Genomic DNA, 18,497 nt, shown 5'->3' on the forward strand with positions numbered 1-18,497 from the left:
ATATCTTAAATTATAAAAATAATTTTAAATCCGTGAAAAGAATTTGAGCGTGATCCAGAGTGACCTGTAATGTATTAATCAAGAAGAAAAAAACACATTAAAGAAACAATGAGTCAACAATATACTTAAGGTGTTGCAATTTGCAGATTACTTTGTCAGATCTCAGTAAAGACATTATTCTTGGGGAAAGAATATGTACCTCACTAGAAATTCAAGACACACTGCCTGGTATATGATAATGAATATTATTTTAATAATTATTTGCAGTAGCATTATTAATAAAAGTTGCTTCCTCTCTGGCCTTTTCCTTGAGTTGTACAGTAACATTACGTAGTTCTCTTGTAATCCCACGTCTCTATCTTACACAGTATGATAGAAAGGAAACTTAAATGCAAGACAGTTTTATAAAGAAAACAAGGGCATTATGGGGAGAGGAGGTGAAATATCGCTACACTACATAAAAGGACACAAACCCATACATTCCTCAGCTTTGCTCAAAGAAATCTCCTAAGAAAATTTCAGAGGGTGATGTTAACAATCATTAAAAGGGCATTAGAGCCAGTAAAACCCTGTGAATTTTTCTTCTAAGATTTGTACTACATAATTTTTAATCTGCCAAAAAAAGAAAAAAAACGCCTTCAGTGACAGAAATATGCTCAAATCTACTCTTCTGGAGGCTTGGGAAGTGGAGGAACATGGACAGAACAACGAGTGAGGATTATAAATCTAATGTAAGAGAGACCATAAGCTCCACGAGGCCAGGGGCACATCTGGTTTGTCCACAGCTACTTCACCAGCGCTTGTCATAATGCCTGATCTATGACAATGCTTACTAAATGTTTATTCAATGGTTGAATGAATTAATAAATCAGCGAGTCACTAAAACTTATTAGACATATCTATTTCTCTTGGAAAAATAACACCAAGTATTAGGTTGGTGCAAAAGTAACTGCGGTTTTTGCTACGACTTTCAAATGGCAAAAACCGCAATTACTTCTGCACCAACCTAATATATTAACCCTACTCTCCTTGCAGAGGAGCTAAGGTTCTAGCAGGGGAGTGCAGCTTGATGGAAAACAAGGCCTTCTTTTATATAGAAGACTACTCTCTCCAAATAATGCACTGAGAGAGGTGAAGTAGTCAGGGGACACTGGCCTGGCCCACCAGATAAATGGAATCAATCCAAGAGATCAATAGAATGACAGATGCTGCAGCCTAACTGCCACAATAAACAGTGCTTCCTGGCCTTTCATTTCAATGTTCTATCCATTACTTCAGCCTTAAACTGATTTAGACAGATATTTCTTGTACTTTTGGCCTTTCCCTATCACTCAGATTTTACCTCAATGAGGGAAGCATTTACTTGTAGCTCCATCTCCTCTTATATGGGACTTGTAATTCTGGAGATTCCACAGTTAGTAAACCTACAATAATTGGATTAAGATTATTAATTTAAATGATTAATAATTAGATTATTATAGATTAAACCTATAATAATTAAATTAACTTAGATTTATTCATTTTGTCTCTTTTCACTTTGGCATAATCACAGCTCAGTACAGCCTTGAACTCCTGGGCTTAAGTGATCTTCTCACCTCAGCTTCCTCAGTAGCTGGAAATACAGGTATGCACCACCATGCCTATATTTTCACTTTAAAACAACAGATCACCACTATCCTACCTATTTAAAATTTCCGCACTACATTTAAAAAGTCCACTGTAATCTCAGAACTTAGGATCATTAGATATTGAAAGTCACAAAAATTCCTCAGTTTGGAAAAGTCTTACTTGTTATCTAAACAATGGTCATTTTTCTCCATGGGGTTTGCCTAAATTAAAAAGCTTTTTTCCTCCATGTGAGCAGTATTTGTTAGGCCAGTAGTCCTTAATCCTAAAAAAAAAAAACTCCCTCAAAGCTCCAGAATAGAACAATGTTAGAAATTCAAACAATCTTTGGAATTATGAAGTCTAATTTCTTTATTTTACAAAGGAGAAAACAAACCCAGAAATTCTGACTTTTTAAGGGTTATACAGAACTTCAGCAAAGCCCAGAGCTGACTCCTGTTCTGGAGATCTCTCCACAATAACAGCTGTCTCCTTTAATAAATAATGATTTAATATAGGGAAAATATTTAAGTACCAATGGGGGGATTTTTCTAGGAACAAGCAAACATCTGATAATGTAGATTTCTGGAGAGTAAAATCTTGGTTAAAGAGAATTAAGAAGAAGAGGAGAAGGAAGAATCGGGGTGGGGAGGAATTAGAATATATTTTAAAAAGATAAATCATTTCACAGTAAAAACTTCAGAGAAAAACGGATTTATAAAAGAGAGAGAATGATAGTTTATGGATCACAAGGCACACATAATGATCTTTCTAAAACACTCAAAAGGAAGCGTTATATTCTGCAAACCCACAAGTGATCAGATTACATTTCCCAACACAAACATTTACCTAATTTATCTATTTTATGCCAAATAGCCCCTCCATCTTGCTAATTCATCCTGGTGTATTAATCCATATTTCATTTTTTCTCAGATACATCCTCCAGTATTTTAAAGATTGAAATTGTTTTGTTGGATTGCTCTGACCTTTATTATCTCAATTACTCCTTTATACGTCTCCTCAATGACAATATTTGGCAGTTTAATTCACTTACTACATTAGCATCCTCTATATGCAGCCCTTCAGGCTCTTGACAAAGATGTTATATCAAAATTGAAAATGACGTCAGCTTAAAATGAGAGATATTTTACGATTATAAGAGGAGCAAGAAAAGTATAAAAGGGTAGCCTTTGAGGAAAGCCTGGCTTTTTTCTCCTCTAATTTTCATTGCAAGGATTTATTTTCCCTAGTATCTTTGTGCAAAATGTAGGTTAGGGACAGACTTAGCTTGGCCACTATGGGTTAGCTGCTTTTAGTGTCAAACTTCTCCAGTTCAGTTCAATACAGAGCAAAGGAAGACCACTTCCTGCTCCTCCCCATCTTTGAAACCAAAGAAAACTATTTTAGGAGACTCAAGTTCTCCCAGAACAATGACATTCTCGGAACAATTCATCTGGCTGAAGACAGGTTGAAAAGGAAATGTGCTAGTTATCAGGTTACTGACCCTCAGTTCCAAATCCACCTTTACTCTCTTTTGTGATGCTGGAGCTGGAACTCTGCAAACCACATTTTGGTTTTGTCAGCTGGCTCCAGGTTATGTTCTTAATAGGAGGTGATATTGGGAGGCTGCAAGGCTGGAGGAGGAATAAGGGACTTATTCCTTCTATTTGTTACCTGTTTACTCCCAATCTGCTTGCTCTTTCTCTGAACATCACCCTAGGAGTATTACTTCACCCTGGTAATGGTAGTTCTTTCCTCTGGGAACACTGAAGTCAGTTTATAGTTTTCAACATTTGCCAGAACCAGCTTCCTTTTGTAGACCCCCACGCCAAATAGCCAGTGCTCCTTCCCAAGGAAGGAGTTCAGAGAGTTTCTCCAGAGTTCAGAGACACCAGCAGAAGCTGGCCAGTGCTTCTTCAGAAGTCATATTTCAGTTCTGCAGGACCCCTCCTCTAAGTTACTAAGTTTTAATAAGTCCAATCTCTTCCCTTTGTTCCCTCAGCCCTAGTGGTGGCAGTTGCTTCTTGCTACCTCCTTGATACCTTAGAGTAATATGTTTACCTTACAGTTACCTAGTTAGTAACTTTATACTTGGTTAATGATTCTTTATATTAAACTCTATTGTGTGGTTTCTATCTTCTGACCAATACTGACTGATATAGAAATTCATATCAGAAGTGATCTCAGGAAACAATTCCTCAAAGATGGAATTGGAGAAATGGTTTGGTCAACTTGAGCTTAAATGCTATGCCAAACTCCTTACCAATGGGAAATGGGATGGTAGTAATCTATGACCCATGGTGCCATCCTGATGAATCAGATTATCCCCAGTAGTTGATTGTGATGTTTTTGGCTCCTTCACTTGAGCATTATGGTAGTAATAATTATTATATGGACTATGATGTGGATGGATCCTTATGAATGCACTGGGCCTCTACAGACAGAAAATGAGAAGCTCCGGTCTTTACATTCTCAGCTAAAGTCATGGTTAGAGAACCAGAGAATGTCTATCTTAACCTTAAAAGTATCACTTATTTCTAATAAACAAAGAATTTATTGCTGGAAATCAAACAGAAATATTAATTGTGCAAATTGCAAAATTATAACATCAAGTAATTCCACAGCCTTACTAGGTAAATCAACAGCCTTATCAAGTTTCTCATTGAAAGTTGGGGCATTGATTGCAAAGAAGTGGAACTCTAAAACTTGGAATGAGAACATCTGATTGTACCCAAACAGAGCTGCAAATCTTAAACTCCTGAGTCACTCTGAACCTCCACTGCAAGTGGAAAATATCTTTCCCTCTTGTGCCTAAGCCTTCCCTTACTGGAAAACTCTGTGATGCCTCTGCCTGAGGCAGTTGCCTTACAAAGGGATGGCCATTCTTCTTAAAATCCACCCTCAAGCCCCTTGTCTCAAGATCCATAACTAAGGTCAAATCTCAACATGTTTCAGAAGGGCAAATACAAAGTCTTCTAATTCAGTAAGAGGCAGCTTCTACATAAAATAATTGCAACATTTTGATAATATGTATTTCCAGAAACCTGGAGAGTACTTGTGAAGTTGGATCCTAAGGGTGTTAAACCAAAGAGAATAAAACACAGTAATGAATTGAGCGAGATTTTCTGGATTCAATGTTTGTTTTAAAGCTAGAAGTAGCTTTAAGCATTTACTTAATTGGTTGATGAGACTTGGTTTTACATTTAGTGAGGTTGAGATGCTAGAATATCCCTAGCATAATGCAGGAAACGCAATCAAAGGCATACAGAGTTAGGAATGTTGAAGTGGATTTATCATATGAAACCTGCATATTCAAACCTCACTACATCCCCTGAGAAGGGCCAGAGCATACTCCCTTCACTAAGGCATCAATAAATACATTATTTAGAGGAGCACATGCATCCTGCTGTGGTTTCTCTCCAATGCAGACCAGACATTACAGTATGAGATGACCCCATTGAGATGTGCTGCCTCATTTCAATGGGGATGATGAAATCCTGGAGTAACAGGCCAAATGGCAGCAATTAAACACTGAATACAGGTGGGTGCATTTATTGCAAGAAGAAGTAGTGGATATTACAATATTTTGAGCCACAGCACTTTTGGCAGTGGCTAACTGAAATTAGCCTAGGATTGAAATGGATGGGTTACCTGCAAAGATGTTGCTTGGTTGTATATCTTAGAAAAAACTCTAGGTATTTTAACCAGCAACCCAATTTTGGTAGCCACAAGAGAGAGTCATAATCTTTCAACCAGTTTCCACCAAAAGTAGGCTCAGCATGTACTGTAAATCTTCCTTCAAACTTTCTGCAAAGAGACCTGAGGCTATTTACAAGGCTATTTACAAGACTGTGTACTGGGGAAAGGAAAATACCAAGATGGTTCAGCAATTACTAGAAACTGGTGGTTAAACAGTGCTAATTCCAGAGGGACTCAAAGCGGCTATCAAGTGATAGATGATGTCTTAGCCCAGATTCAACTCACAGTGGTCCCAGTAGATATGGGGATCCACTCTGAAGTTATTTTATTAGTTATGAATATACAATTGGAACAACTATTCTTGGCAACCAGTAAAATTGCTAACTTTGTTCCCTGGCCCATAAGTTAATATAGGAATGGCCAAGTGGCAGTCCCTGGAACTGATACCAAAAGCAACACCACATCCCTGGGGAAATTTCAGAGATTGATGCCACTAGGAAAGACCTGTTAAGATGCAAGGATGGTGATACCCATCACATCTTCACTCCACTTGCTTATTATCTAAATTTGACTGCTGCTTCGTAACTGAAGAGATGCGATAAGGCTGCTGTATGAGCTCTAATGCCAGAGAAAGTCAAGAGTCTTTAGAATCAATATTTATTTTTTTAGGTAGGTGTTGAGAGATATCTAGTGAATAAATCCCTTAAATTCTACTGTTTATCTGTGGCCCATGGATTAATGGAATTTTATTTTAAAGTACAGAAATTACGGCTGGGCGCAGTGGCTCATGCCTATAATCCCAGCACTTTGGGAGACTGAGGTAGACAGATCAAGAGGTCAGCAGTTAAGAGACAAGCTTGGCCAACATGATGAAACCCCGTCTCTACTAAAAATACAAAAATTAGCCAGGAGTGGTGGTGCACACCTGTAATCCTAGCTACTCGGGAGGCTGAGGCAGGAGAATCACTTGAACCCAGGAGGCGGAAGTTGCAGTGAGCCAAGATCGTGCTATTGCACTCCAGCCTGGGCTACAGAGCAAGACTCTGTCACAAAAAAAGAAAAAAAAAAAAAAATTACTAAAGAAATCTAGGAATTAAACCATTAAAATGGCACCCCCACTGTAGCAAGCAGGGGTTACAGCCATGGAGTTCTTCCCTTTGTCATATGGATGTTTCTAATGAGGACAAAGATCTGACCACATGCTCTGCTGGATCACTTCTGTCTTTTGTTCCCACATTCCTCCAGCATCCTGTAAAACTTTCAGTCCCTAAGTGACTTCGTCATCACCATCATGACATCCTTCCTTATTTTCTCAGGCTATCATTCATTCATACAATCGATATTTGTTAAGTGCCTAAATGTAAAAGTTCATAGGCAAGGGACTATAGTAGAGCTCCCTGATGAGACAGGAATCCTATCTCCCTCCTTGTCTCTCCCTATGGGATCATATGCATAGATAAGTATTAAGATATGTAGTGCAAATGCTTTGGGAGACCGAGGCAGGCAGATCACAAGGTCAGGAGATCGAGACCATCCTGGCTAACACGGTGAAATCCCATCTCTACTAAAAATACAAAAAATTAGCCGGGCGTGGTGGCGGGTGCCTTGTAGTCCCAGCTACTTGGGAAGCTGAGGTAGGAGAATGGCGTGAACCCGGGAGGCAGAGCTTGCAGTGAGCCGAGATCGTGCCACTGAACGCCAGCCTGGGTGACAGAGCAAGACTCCGTCTCAAAAAAACAAAAACAAAAACAAAAAGATATATAGTACAAATGTGAGGTATTGTTTTGGGAACATATATATTCCAGCAACAGAAATTAGAAAAGACTGCTTGAAAGAAAGGAGCCTCAGCAAATGTGTAGAATTTGAATGTTATAATTTTAAGAATCCCTTTCCTACTCATCTACCTATAGGAAGTAAAAAGTAGATCTCATTCACGCCATTGCACTACAGACTGGGCGACAGAGCAAGACTCCATCTCAAAAAAAAAAGTAGATCTCATTTGGAAAAGACTATAAATGGCTAACAAGTGTATGAGGCAATGAGCATGGTCTTAGGGAAAAGTGTATAGATAGTAATAGATCTCCCATCTCAAAACAGGATTCTTCCTATTAATATCTTTAGAGGCTGGAGTAATCAAGCAGGATGAAATAACACATGCAACTGCAAGGACCTATACAGAGATGTGCGGACACAGTCTAAAAAAATGGCTTTGTTAACATGTTTGAGGTACTAATCCAAGACAAACTTCACAAATACCAATAATATAATGTAGCCAAAGTTTAATGTATTTATTACATATTAAATTTTTATTAGTAATATATTGGCATGGCTCAAAAATCAAAATCATGTAAAAAGGCATATACTCAGAATTGTTACTCCAACCCTTATGCCCACTTGTCAAGTCTTACTTCAGAGATTTCCACTTACGTTATTATTATGTATCCTTTTAGTATTCCTTGAGTGTAGCACAGGTAATATACACATATACATATTCTCATTTATTCCATCATTCTTACAAAAGAGAGTATGACTTATAAACTATTCTTCATCTCATTGTTTTTTCATTTTACAGTGTATCTTTCCATAACTGTATATAGAGTTTAATCATTTCTTTTCCAGCATCATGTTGTTCCATTCTATGGATATGACATGGCCTATTATGGTGGTTTTACAAAATAGCCACAACTTCTTTGGCACTCCTCCCATTGAGAGGTGAAGTCTTTGTACCTTGAATCTGGGTGATTTGTAACTGCTTTGACAAATAGACGATGGCAGAAATGACATTATATTTGCCTTTTGAAGCTGGGTCATAAAAGACCACATGGCTTCCACTTAGGTCATCCTGTATCCAGGCATGTCTGATAGTTTTAATAATGACCTATGTCCTCATTAAGGGATGGTAGCAAATCCAAACATGACTTTTGCTGAGCCTGGCAAGGTATTTTATATAGAGAACTAGAACATGACAACCAAATTCTATAAACTTGGAAAATGCTTTTGTTACAAAACTTTAAAATAACTTTATATTAGTTTGTAAAATCCATACAGCTAATAGAAATCAATGTTTATTGGGATATGTCCAATGGTCTAAAAGGTGTCTGAAAATCTCACTTTAAGTCTACTCACTATCATTTCTCTATATTGTTTCTCCTCTGGATGGTCAGTCTTAGCACTTAATCTGTCAAACAATAAAATGTCATATTGTAACATGCCTTCTTCCAAATTCTCCCCCTGTAGAAATCACATGTTAAAAATGTCAAAAAATTCAGGGCTTTCTTGTACACTGTTTTAAAATCCATATTACAGATTGACCAAGCCTAAATATCTCAAAATATGAAAGGAAGAAAAATTTTGCCATTGCCTTTAGAAGTAAATGCTTAGAATAAAATGCCCTAATCAATCATGCAGCGCACACATGTAAATATATTCTACAGAGAAATAAAACAGTGCATGCTAGTTGGGCTTCTAATTTTTAAAAGAGTCATGTAACATCCTTAATCTTCAATATACTATCTTTCCCATTTCTAAAAGCATACTGGAAGGAATAGCTATTTAGGTGAAAGAGGGACACTGGAAGTAAAAGAGTGAGATAAGAAAGGATAACAAGCATCTACATTTTAAATTTATATAAATATTTTCCTAAGTATGTCCAGCTTCCTAAGAACAATATAAAAGCCAAAGGAAACATAATGGACCACTCCTTGGATAAATGTGGGAAACTGAGGCCCTGAGATGTAAAGTAACGATTCCAAGGCCAAACAGTTAGTAACTGGCGGAGATAAATAGCCTCAGGTCTCCCAAGCCAAACACTACGGGTGGCAGACCTTCTCTGGACTCTAAAGGGAGTTAGTTACACAATACTTGCACAATGCACCTGAAGTCCAGAAAAAGGACTCATGCTTTTTGCTTTTTTCACATTTGATTGTTGTGGTTTTTACAGAAGAAAAGAAACTCACTTTACAACAGCAACTGGAAAAGAAAAAATCTAGAAAAGTTCAAAAGCAACATAAACTCCTTTGCACACCCCCACTACCACCAAAAATTTTTCTAAAAAAGCATAGAAACACTCATAAAATAACAGAAAACTGCAGGAAGAATGTGTTCCTTTTCAGGAGCTACTGTGGGATGCCATTCCCAATTTATTCAATACCTCTCACTCATTAAACATGAAGCACAGGCCAGGTGCCCAGTGGCTCATGCCTGTAATCCAAGCACTTTGGGAGGCCAAAGTGGGTGGATCATTTGAGGTCAGGAGCTTGAGACCAGCCTGGCCAACATGGTGAAACCCCACCTCTACTAAAAATACAAAAATTAGTCAAGCGTGGTGGCAGCACCTGTAGTCTCAGCACTTGGGAGGCTGAGGTAGGAGAATCGCTTGAACCTGGGAGGTAGGGGTTGCAGTGAGCCAAGATCACGCCACTGCACTCCAGCCTGAGCAACAGAGTGAGAGTCTGTCTCAAAAAAAAAAAAAAAAGAAAGAAAGAAACACAGAACACCTGAGCACAAAGGTGTATTCAGGGTTACCTGCTTTTTCCAAATGGAAGTATTACAATTTCCATTTAGATCACTTCCCAGACAGCTGCTTATTGCCCTCAAAGATAGTTATGAACATCCATCCTGTTAACTTTCTTCTCCAATATCTATATCCATCTAGCTAACATTTGTATGCATTTGGCAAACCTTCCAAAATTTTAACAGAATGCTCTACCCTACAGGTTTTACATTCCTGAAGAGTCTGCATAGTCCTTGGAAACAAACAGGAAATTGAGAGCATCGTCTCCCACTCCAGGAAAATGCTACTGTACATTTAATAAATAATTGTTGAATGAAATTTGCTCTCCAACCCCAAGTTTTCTCAGACCTCAAATTTGTACAACAAACTGCCTAATTCACATTTCTAACTGAATAACTAAAGGTATTCCAAACTCCACATGTCCAAAACAGAATAGTGATTTCCACTGTCTTTCTCCCACCTCCCACACACATGGCCAACTCTTCCTCCTGTTTGCCTGTCTCAGATATAACCTTGTACCTACTTAGTTGGGTCATTTTTGGAGATCTGTGATTCCTTTCTTTTCACTGACTCAACCCATCAGCAAGTCCTGTTTAAAATACATCCTGACACCAACCACACCTCAGTGCTTCCATCACCTGTACCCTGGTTTAGATCACCACCCCCTGTTGCCTCTTCAGCTCTAACAGCATCCTGATTAGTGTCATGTCTCGTTAGTCTGTTCTCTTCCACATGCCAACCAAGGGTGATTTTTTTTAAAAAGTAAAGTGTTTTCATGTCTCTCCTTTGCTCCAACCTCTCCATAGCTTCTCATTATCCTCAGGACATAATCCCTTCTTCAGCAGGTGGAATAGAAAATCTCCCCTGAGCTTCCCTCATTTACACTTCGCACCTCCTCTACCTCTTCTGCTGTCCTCTAAGTTACCATGCTCTAACCCACTGTCCCTTGTTTTTGTTTATTTATTTATTTATTTATTTATTTTTGAGACAGAGTCTCACTCTGTTGTGCAGGCTGGAGTACAATGGCACAATCGCAGCTCACTGCAGCCTCAAGCTCCTGGGCTCAAGAGATCCTCCAGCATCAGGCTCATGAGTAGCTGGGACTACAGGCATGAGCTGCAGCGCCCAGCCTCCTCCTTGTTTTTAAAATAGCAAGTGTTATACTTGCTGTTCCCGTTGCCTGGAGCACTCTTTCGGTAAATCTTCCAAAGGCTGATCCAACTCATGTTTCAGGTCTCTCGGTGATTGCTATCTCTGAGTTGTCTTTCCTGGACACTCATCTCAAACATTTGCCATCCAAACAGTTACTCTCCACCCTCATAGGTTGCTTTATTTTCTTCACCCTCTGAAATTATAATGCTTACTGTATGTATCTCTCACAGTAATGTAAGCTCCCCAGCATCTGGAATACTGTAATAGGCATTCAAATATTTGAAAGGATGACTGAATGAAACATTTCTTGATTAATATTTTAAAGATGCTCAGTATAGACAGAAGGAAATGTGGGCATTATAAAACAGAATAAAAGAATCCTTGAGCCTGATGCCTACAGAATAATGAAAAAAAGACTATAACAGCAAATGAGCTCACCACCATACTGGAAAGCTAGAAGCAGATCTATTTCACCAATGTGTGGGCTCTATTTTTCCTTGATGAGGATGTGGCCTCAGTGAAGCAAATTTTGATTCAAGAACCATTTTGAAAAAAAATTCCTTAAATGGAGCATTAGCATTAGCATAACACAACAGGCTTCTCATATTCGCCAAGGCCCTGCTTGCTCAGTATCACAGCAGGTGAACACTCTACTGGGGCTGGTGGGAGCTTCAGGAAGCTGCTCTCAAATATCCTGCATCCTTTTCTCCTCATTGGGACAATCTGGCTTCCAGTGGGTTTCCGAATCCTTGGCAAGTAAAGTGAGAATTTAATCTAGTCTTACAATGGGTTGTGCATGTGGTAAGGGTCCCTGGATCTGTGTCATCTCTTCCTGCCAATCCACAGACAACCTTATACTCTGCAAGTATGCAGGGAGGCTCAGAAATTTAAAAGACTGCCAAAATGTATTCAATCTCTCTAATTCAGTAAAAGTCTAGCCTAGTGTAGAACATAGTTAAAAATGAACTGAGACCTTACCTAACTTTAAGACACTATCTCTAACCTTAGATTTCTCCAGGTATAGGACATGAGAGTCACTAAAAATAAACCTATTTACTGTAGGATTTCTAAGAAAGCATAAGAGTACATATTAAATAATATGTCTCAAAACCAGGAGTCAATTTATTTTATTTTTCTACTCACTGAAAACATTTCCTCAAGCAATTTCAAGTTTACATGTTTTTTTAAAGGTGAAAAGGATATGGCAATGTCTTCTAAAACACAATTATGACAATTATGCTTCATAGAAAACCTAAATGAGTTTCAGGGTAAAGGAATATTAACCTTTTCATTTATGTTAAGCTGCTTTGAGGTCAGTTTGCAATTAAAATAAAGGTATATTGGAACATTACATTAGATGGAAATAGATAATTCTTCAATTCTTTAAAAAGAGCTTGAATATAAACAAATATAAACAACTGTCACTAAAGTCCCTAATGATCTCCATGACACTAACTTTAAAAGACATTTTTGGTCCTTATCATTTTTGCTCTTTCTTAAACTTTTGCATGAAGACTCCTTTCTTGAAGTATTTTCTTGCTCTTGACTCTGTGATATTATCATCTCCTGGTTTTTGTCCCACCTTGCTGGCAGCTACATTCACCTTCCTCTCCCTAGTTATTAAACATGAGGGTTTTTCAAAGCTTTGTCCAGGCTTTCTCCTTTTCTTAGATTACTCTTTCTCCCTAGGTTTTCTCATATGGAGCACTTCAAAGTTTTTCACACTGTGATACACAGAGAAAATGACAATATGTGTATGATATCTTAGAACTAGAGGTCTCTGGGCCTGGTGTGGTTGCTCATGTCTGTAATCCTGGCACTTTGGGAGGCCAAGGCAGGCAAATTACTTGAGCCCAGGAGTTTGACACCAGCCTGGGCAACCTGGTGAAACCTCATCTGTATAAAAAATACAAAAAAATTAGACGAGTGTGGTGGCTACTCAGGAGACTGAGGTGGGAGGATTATTTGGGCCTGAGAGGTCAAGACTGCAGTGAGCTATGAGTATACCACTGCACTCCAGCCTGAGCAACAGAGTGAGAACCTGTCTCAAGAAAAAAAAAAAAAACAACTGGAGGCCGGCCTGAAGGCTTTAATCACTACCTTAGCACATGTATGTTCCATCACAGCACATACTATGGTAGGGCCCTGGGAAGTTCTGAATCAACATCCATGTATTTAGCTATCACCAATATGCAAATAACACACAATTTTATATATTCAGCCCAGGCCCCGTTTCTTAGTCCTAAGAAACGAGGACTAAGAAGAGATACGACAACCGGATCTACACTACAGGTCCCATTTGGCCACAAATGGGATCTGTAGATCCAATTGTCACATCTCTTCTTGGATATTTGAAAGCATCTGAAATACATCATGTCTAAAACTAAGTTCATTATCTGTGTTCCCCAAAACTCGGCCCTCTTCTGGTGTTCTCCGTCTTCTGGTGTTCTGGTAATCACACCACGACGTTGTATAGCCAGAATTCTAGGAGATACCCTTGCCACTTCTCCCTCACTTCCGTGTGCAATCCATCATCAAGCCCTGTTCAATCCCCCTCCTTAACATCATCCCTCATCTCTCCATCTCTACCACCACCTGAGTCTAAGCTACTGAAATAGTTCAGTTAAATTGCCCGAATTATTACAATAATCAAGGAAGTCATCTATCCTTGTCTACTCTAGCCAATCCTCTAATTCACTCTCTAATTTATAGAGTGGTTTACAAACTAATAATAAAGATTTAATCCAGTCATCCCTTTGCTTATGGCAATATTCCTTAACATGACCAACAATATCCTGGATGGGCTGATTCATATTCATTATTCTGGTCATCTGTTGCTGCAGAACAAGTTGGCCACATGTGGTTGTAGTAAGAATTTGGCTAAGGCTGGAGTCATGTGAAGGCTCAATTGAGCTTGGCATCCAAGATGGCATCTCCCTTCACATGTCTGAGGGCTGGTCAGGCATCTTTCTCTCTACGAGGCTAGTTTCAGGTTCCATAAAGCATGGCAGTCTCAGGGTGTTCCACTTGTTACATGACAAGTTACTTTCCCCAGAGTGTACTTTACAAAAGACCAAGATAAAAGCTGTAAAACCTCTTCTGACCTACCCTCCAAAGTCATTCAGCATATTTTCTACCTTATTCTAGAGGTCAAAATCAAGTCATGGCATCAGCCCAGATTCAAGGGGAGGAAACTGAATATCAGAAGACATAGTTCTTTGAAGGGGAAAGAGAGTCTTGGGAGAATATTCACCATACCTATCTCTCCAATCCCATTTTGCAGTGCATTTCCTATTGCTGTTTCCATTTTAGCCACGTTGGCCTTCCTTAAGTTCCTTGTATTTGTCATACTCCACCCTGCTGATGGCTTTGCCAATACTGCTTTCTTTGCCTATAATGGTCTTCCAGTCCACTTTTTGCCAAGTTAACTCTTGCTCAACTTTCAGATCTCATTCAAGCATCACAAAAGCCTTCCCCGACTCCCTCAACAAAATTAAATATTAATTTATGCTCTCAAGGTATTGCATATATTTCCAGCACTGTCTTCATCACCATTGCATTTTGCATTTGTTTGTGTGATTACATAATTTATTTCTCAATACCCCCACTACACTGGAAGAGGAGCCATGTCTATTTTTCCTCTCCTACCACAAATTTGGCTGGTACTCAAATATTTATTTGCTGAATAGTAAAATAAATAAACTAAGTAAATCAAACTGTCTGCCTCTGTATAACAAATTATTATTTTCCCTTTATGAATTATAGTGAAGCATATAATCCCATTTCCATATTCAATACATAATGAGACAATCCCAGATGTAAACAATTTCCACAGAAAAAATCTTATAAATTCAAAGGTCATATTCTTTTGTTATATCCTAACTACAAAATTAGCAGATGTATAAAGGAATCAATTAATACATCAAAACTGTGTAAATTTTGTGGTATTTCTTCCCATCTCCTTTCAGATGAGCCTAAAACTCTCTTTAATTTTAATTTCTATACCTAAACAAAAACTGGCAAGTATATTAAATGAAGCACTGTAAGCAGGAGAGAAGCGATTTCCTATGCATGAATCCAATACTGACAGTAGAGAACACTAGACACACTCCAATTAGAAACCAACATGGATTGTTACACAGACCACAGATGATTTTTGTTGTGCTAAAACTAAACACACAATACTAACTGCTCCCTGCTACATTATTAATAATCTGTCTAGAAATAAATACTCCACCAACTTTCAACCTGAAATGGACTATCTCATCTTGCAGGTGGGAACTAACATTCCTGTACTTTAGAAGGTCAAAGAAAGAGAAAAGGTTGGATTGGAGAAAATATTCACTAGTTATAGCTTTTAACTTCTTTTTTTAAAAAATAAAAGTCTGCATAATTATAAATGGGATCATGAACTAAAATTCATTATCAGAAAGTGCATTCTATTTCTGATCGAATTCCAACTGTCAACCCTAATGGTTTTCAACTACCAAAAACATCTGATCTAGTGATACAATTTTTTTTACAATCTGAAATAATTCAGCCATGTATTTATTCATTCTTTCTCCCTAATACAATATAGGCTTCATGAGGGTATGGGATTGATCACTCTTGTTCCCCTAGAGCAGTGTATGGTACATTGTGCTTCCCAATAAATTAATAAATGAATGAATAGTGGTGGTCTTCCAGAATTAGATCTTGTGTGTTACTCATAATATTTATTACAATGTTTGTTACTTATGATGAAAAATATGCTGTCAAAATGCAAATAAAATGCTTTTACCTCTCATTTATGCTTCTTCCTTAGTAGGTGTTATGTCACATGAAATTAAGAGTTTCTCTAATCATCTAACCTGTCTCATTCACCAATTAAGAAAAAATGTATTCTACCATAACGCAGAAGAAGCTTCTTGCTAAGTCATTGAATTTCTCTGGTTGTTAAAAGTTTTCTACAATGATACTATTTTTTCTCAGTGGCTGAACTGGAACTTATACCTGTGTAGTTTGAGCAATCTTATTAGATTAAACAAATATATGGAAAATAATAAAGATGTCTACAAGCAGGTCCCTGAGTGTAACCATTTTTAAAAAATAATTTATCCACTAGTTGAGGGCACGAAAATAGGTTATAGGACAATTACTTAAACTGAAACTTTGTCTCCTAATAAACTGTCATTTTGCCATAAAAGGCTGACTCGAAGTTGAAACATTCATTAGTGAGTGTTTAAGTCTATTCTACATAATACGATTTAGATAACAGTAAAATATTCCTATCATATTGGCCCATTAGAGGAAATTCTCTTGCCTGGTGTCCTTTGATACAAGTTTAATGCTGACCAACAAACATGACCTGTAGGTTTTCTGTGGGCAAGTCTCTGTACCTTATTTCTCAAGCCATGGCTCACACTGAATTATTTACAGCTAAACATGTTTTTCTTTTGTTTTGCTTCTTGTTAAGTATGGATTAAGATCTAGATAGTTGATTTTGAACTTATAAAATGTTAAATAGAAATTTTAAATACTAAACAAGTTCAACCTGCTCTACGTCACCTCTAATTCTAGACTTGAACTTAAAAAGTTGTATTACAAGAAACATTACCTACTTATATTTTCAAAATCATTAACTTTTGCTTCCTTGGGTTTTTAAACTTTGCTCATATTCAGTCAAAAAAATAGGGAGATGCACTTAAGGAACATTTGCAAGTGCCATTTTGGCCAATCTTTTCACTAACCTAAGTGGTTTTTTTTAAGTCTTGCCTTCCATTTTCTTGTAACACCTGACTCCACCTTATTTATTTACTATAGTAATCAACTAAAAGGCTTAGAACAACGATCGATTTTTAAATAAATCAGATAGTATGGTAAATAGATTCCATATTTCTCCAGATCCCATTGCATTTAATCTTTTTTTATTCTTCTTGAGAAAAAAAATAGAAATATATGTAGTATTAATTTGGGTTACTTTTTACAAGTTAATTTCAATCTCACCCAGATATGTATTAAAAATATTCTATCTTCCCTTCTATCAGAAGTAAGGTCCTTCCTTCTCATTCACAATTACATCTAACACATACTCCTTGAAAGTAGGAGTTAAAAGGAAGGGCAAGAATTTCAGACATATTAGGAATATTGATTAACTGTATTCGTTTTGGGTATGGCAATTCACTGAGTGAACACAGCACTGTTGGGTGAATGGTAGCAGAAGCATATTGTTCAAGCTAAAGCCCTTTCAAGGACAGATGCCAAGGTGAGCAATACTCCTGGTTTCTCAGCAACGGAAAAGGATTTGTGAATGATTGTGAAAGATTTGCACCACTTTCTAGCTGCGCTTAGGGGCTGCTCTGAAAACAGCTAAGCAGAGCTTGGGAAATTCATGTCACATCCTGTAGCCTTGGGTAAGAAGTAGTGAAATACAAACACACACACACACCCCATCACCACCACCACCACCACCACCATCACCACCACCACCACAAAAGCCCTGCGGAGAAGCTATCAGGCAGGGGGGCTCGCCTGGGAAGACACAGTCATCATCTTTCCTCAGCCCAAGCGAGAGGCTCACCTCCACCTCCAAGCTAGAGCTCCGAGGTCTTTATCCTTCTGGGCGTTTCCTTGCAAAGTAGAGGGATCTACGCTGGCCTTACCTCTGGGGCTGCTTTCTTGCAAGTACGGTGGGGCGGTGGGGGTGACATTTCCGGAATGGGATGCTGACAGCAGAGGCGAGCGTTCGTCCACCCCATCAGCAGCCATGACTGCGGCAGCGGCGGGGCCTGGGGAGGCCGAGCCGGGGTTGCGGCCTCGGCGGAGTGGTGGCTGCTGCCGCTGTAGCTGCTGCTGCTGCCGCCTCCGGGAGGGCCCGGGATGTGTCACAAGGCAGGAGGCGGGGGGAGGGGAGGGTGCAGGACCGGGAGGCGGGGGAAGGGAAGCGCGCTGGGAGGCATGGCTGGGGGAGGGGAGGGGAGGGAGAAAGAACCCGCAGAGTGGGAGGAGCGGGAGTGGAGGAGCGGGAGCCCAGCCAGCCAGAGAAAAGTGGAACAAATTAGGACCAACTGGGAAACGCGAGGAAAGGAAGATGCCAAGTAACTGAAAGGGGGTCGAGAGTAAATGGGATGGAGGGGGACAAGTCCTTTTTTCTAGGAAAAACGGATAAAAAGCAGCCTGAAAGGGGCTAGCGAAGAGGAAAGGCCTGTGACTTGATTACAAGAAAACTGGAGCAAAAGCAGATTATCAAGTTTATCTCCCCTAAGGAGGAGGAGGGACTGACTCTTTGCTGTCAAACTTTGCAGCAGTTATATAAAGAAAACATCTTCCTGGGGTTATCAATTCCTTCTCTAGGGGTGTTTTGTAGGAAATCAGTTTTCAACATCTGTTATCTAAGAGAAAGTAGATCTTTGCGGAAGTGTCAGCATTCCCTACTTTTCCTGATTGATTTTTTTTAACAACAGGAATGTTGGCCTGACCGGTTTGGAACTCTGGTAACAGCACCTTTTTGGAACTATGCAGTGTGTTGCCTTTTACAGGTTTCATTTTA

General features: G+C 38.8%; 1 protein-coding gene across 2 annotated transcripts in view; it reads right to left on the bottom strand.

The window, feature by feature from the left end:
- PIP4P2 (phosphatidylinositol-4,5-bisphosphate 4-phosphatase 2) overlaps nucleotides 1–17,908 on the bottom strand; it is a 48,112-nt gene extending 30,204 nt beyond the window's left edge. For both annotated transcript variants that reach the window (XM_058444444.1, XM_032760021.2), the window contains exon 1: nucleotides 17,611–17,908. In XM_058444444.1, coding sequence (XP_058300427.1) covers nucleotides 17,611–17,716 — 106 coding nt within the window. In that variant the 5' untranslated portion in view covers nucleotides 17,717–17,908. The remainder of the gene's footprint in view (nucleotides 1–17,610) is intronic.
- Between the last annotated feature and the right edge of the window lie 589 nt (nucleotides 17,909–18,497).

This window comes from Hylobates moloch, unplaced genomic scaffold, assembly GCF_009828535.3.
Source record: "Hylobates moloch isolate HMO894 unplaced genomic scaffold, HMol_V3 SCAFFOLD_9, whole genome shotgun sequence".
In the NCBI taxonomy this organism is placed as follows: Eukaryota; Metazoa; Chordata; class Mammalia; order Primates; family Hylobatidae; genus Hylobates; species Hylobates moloch.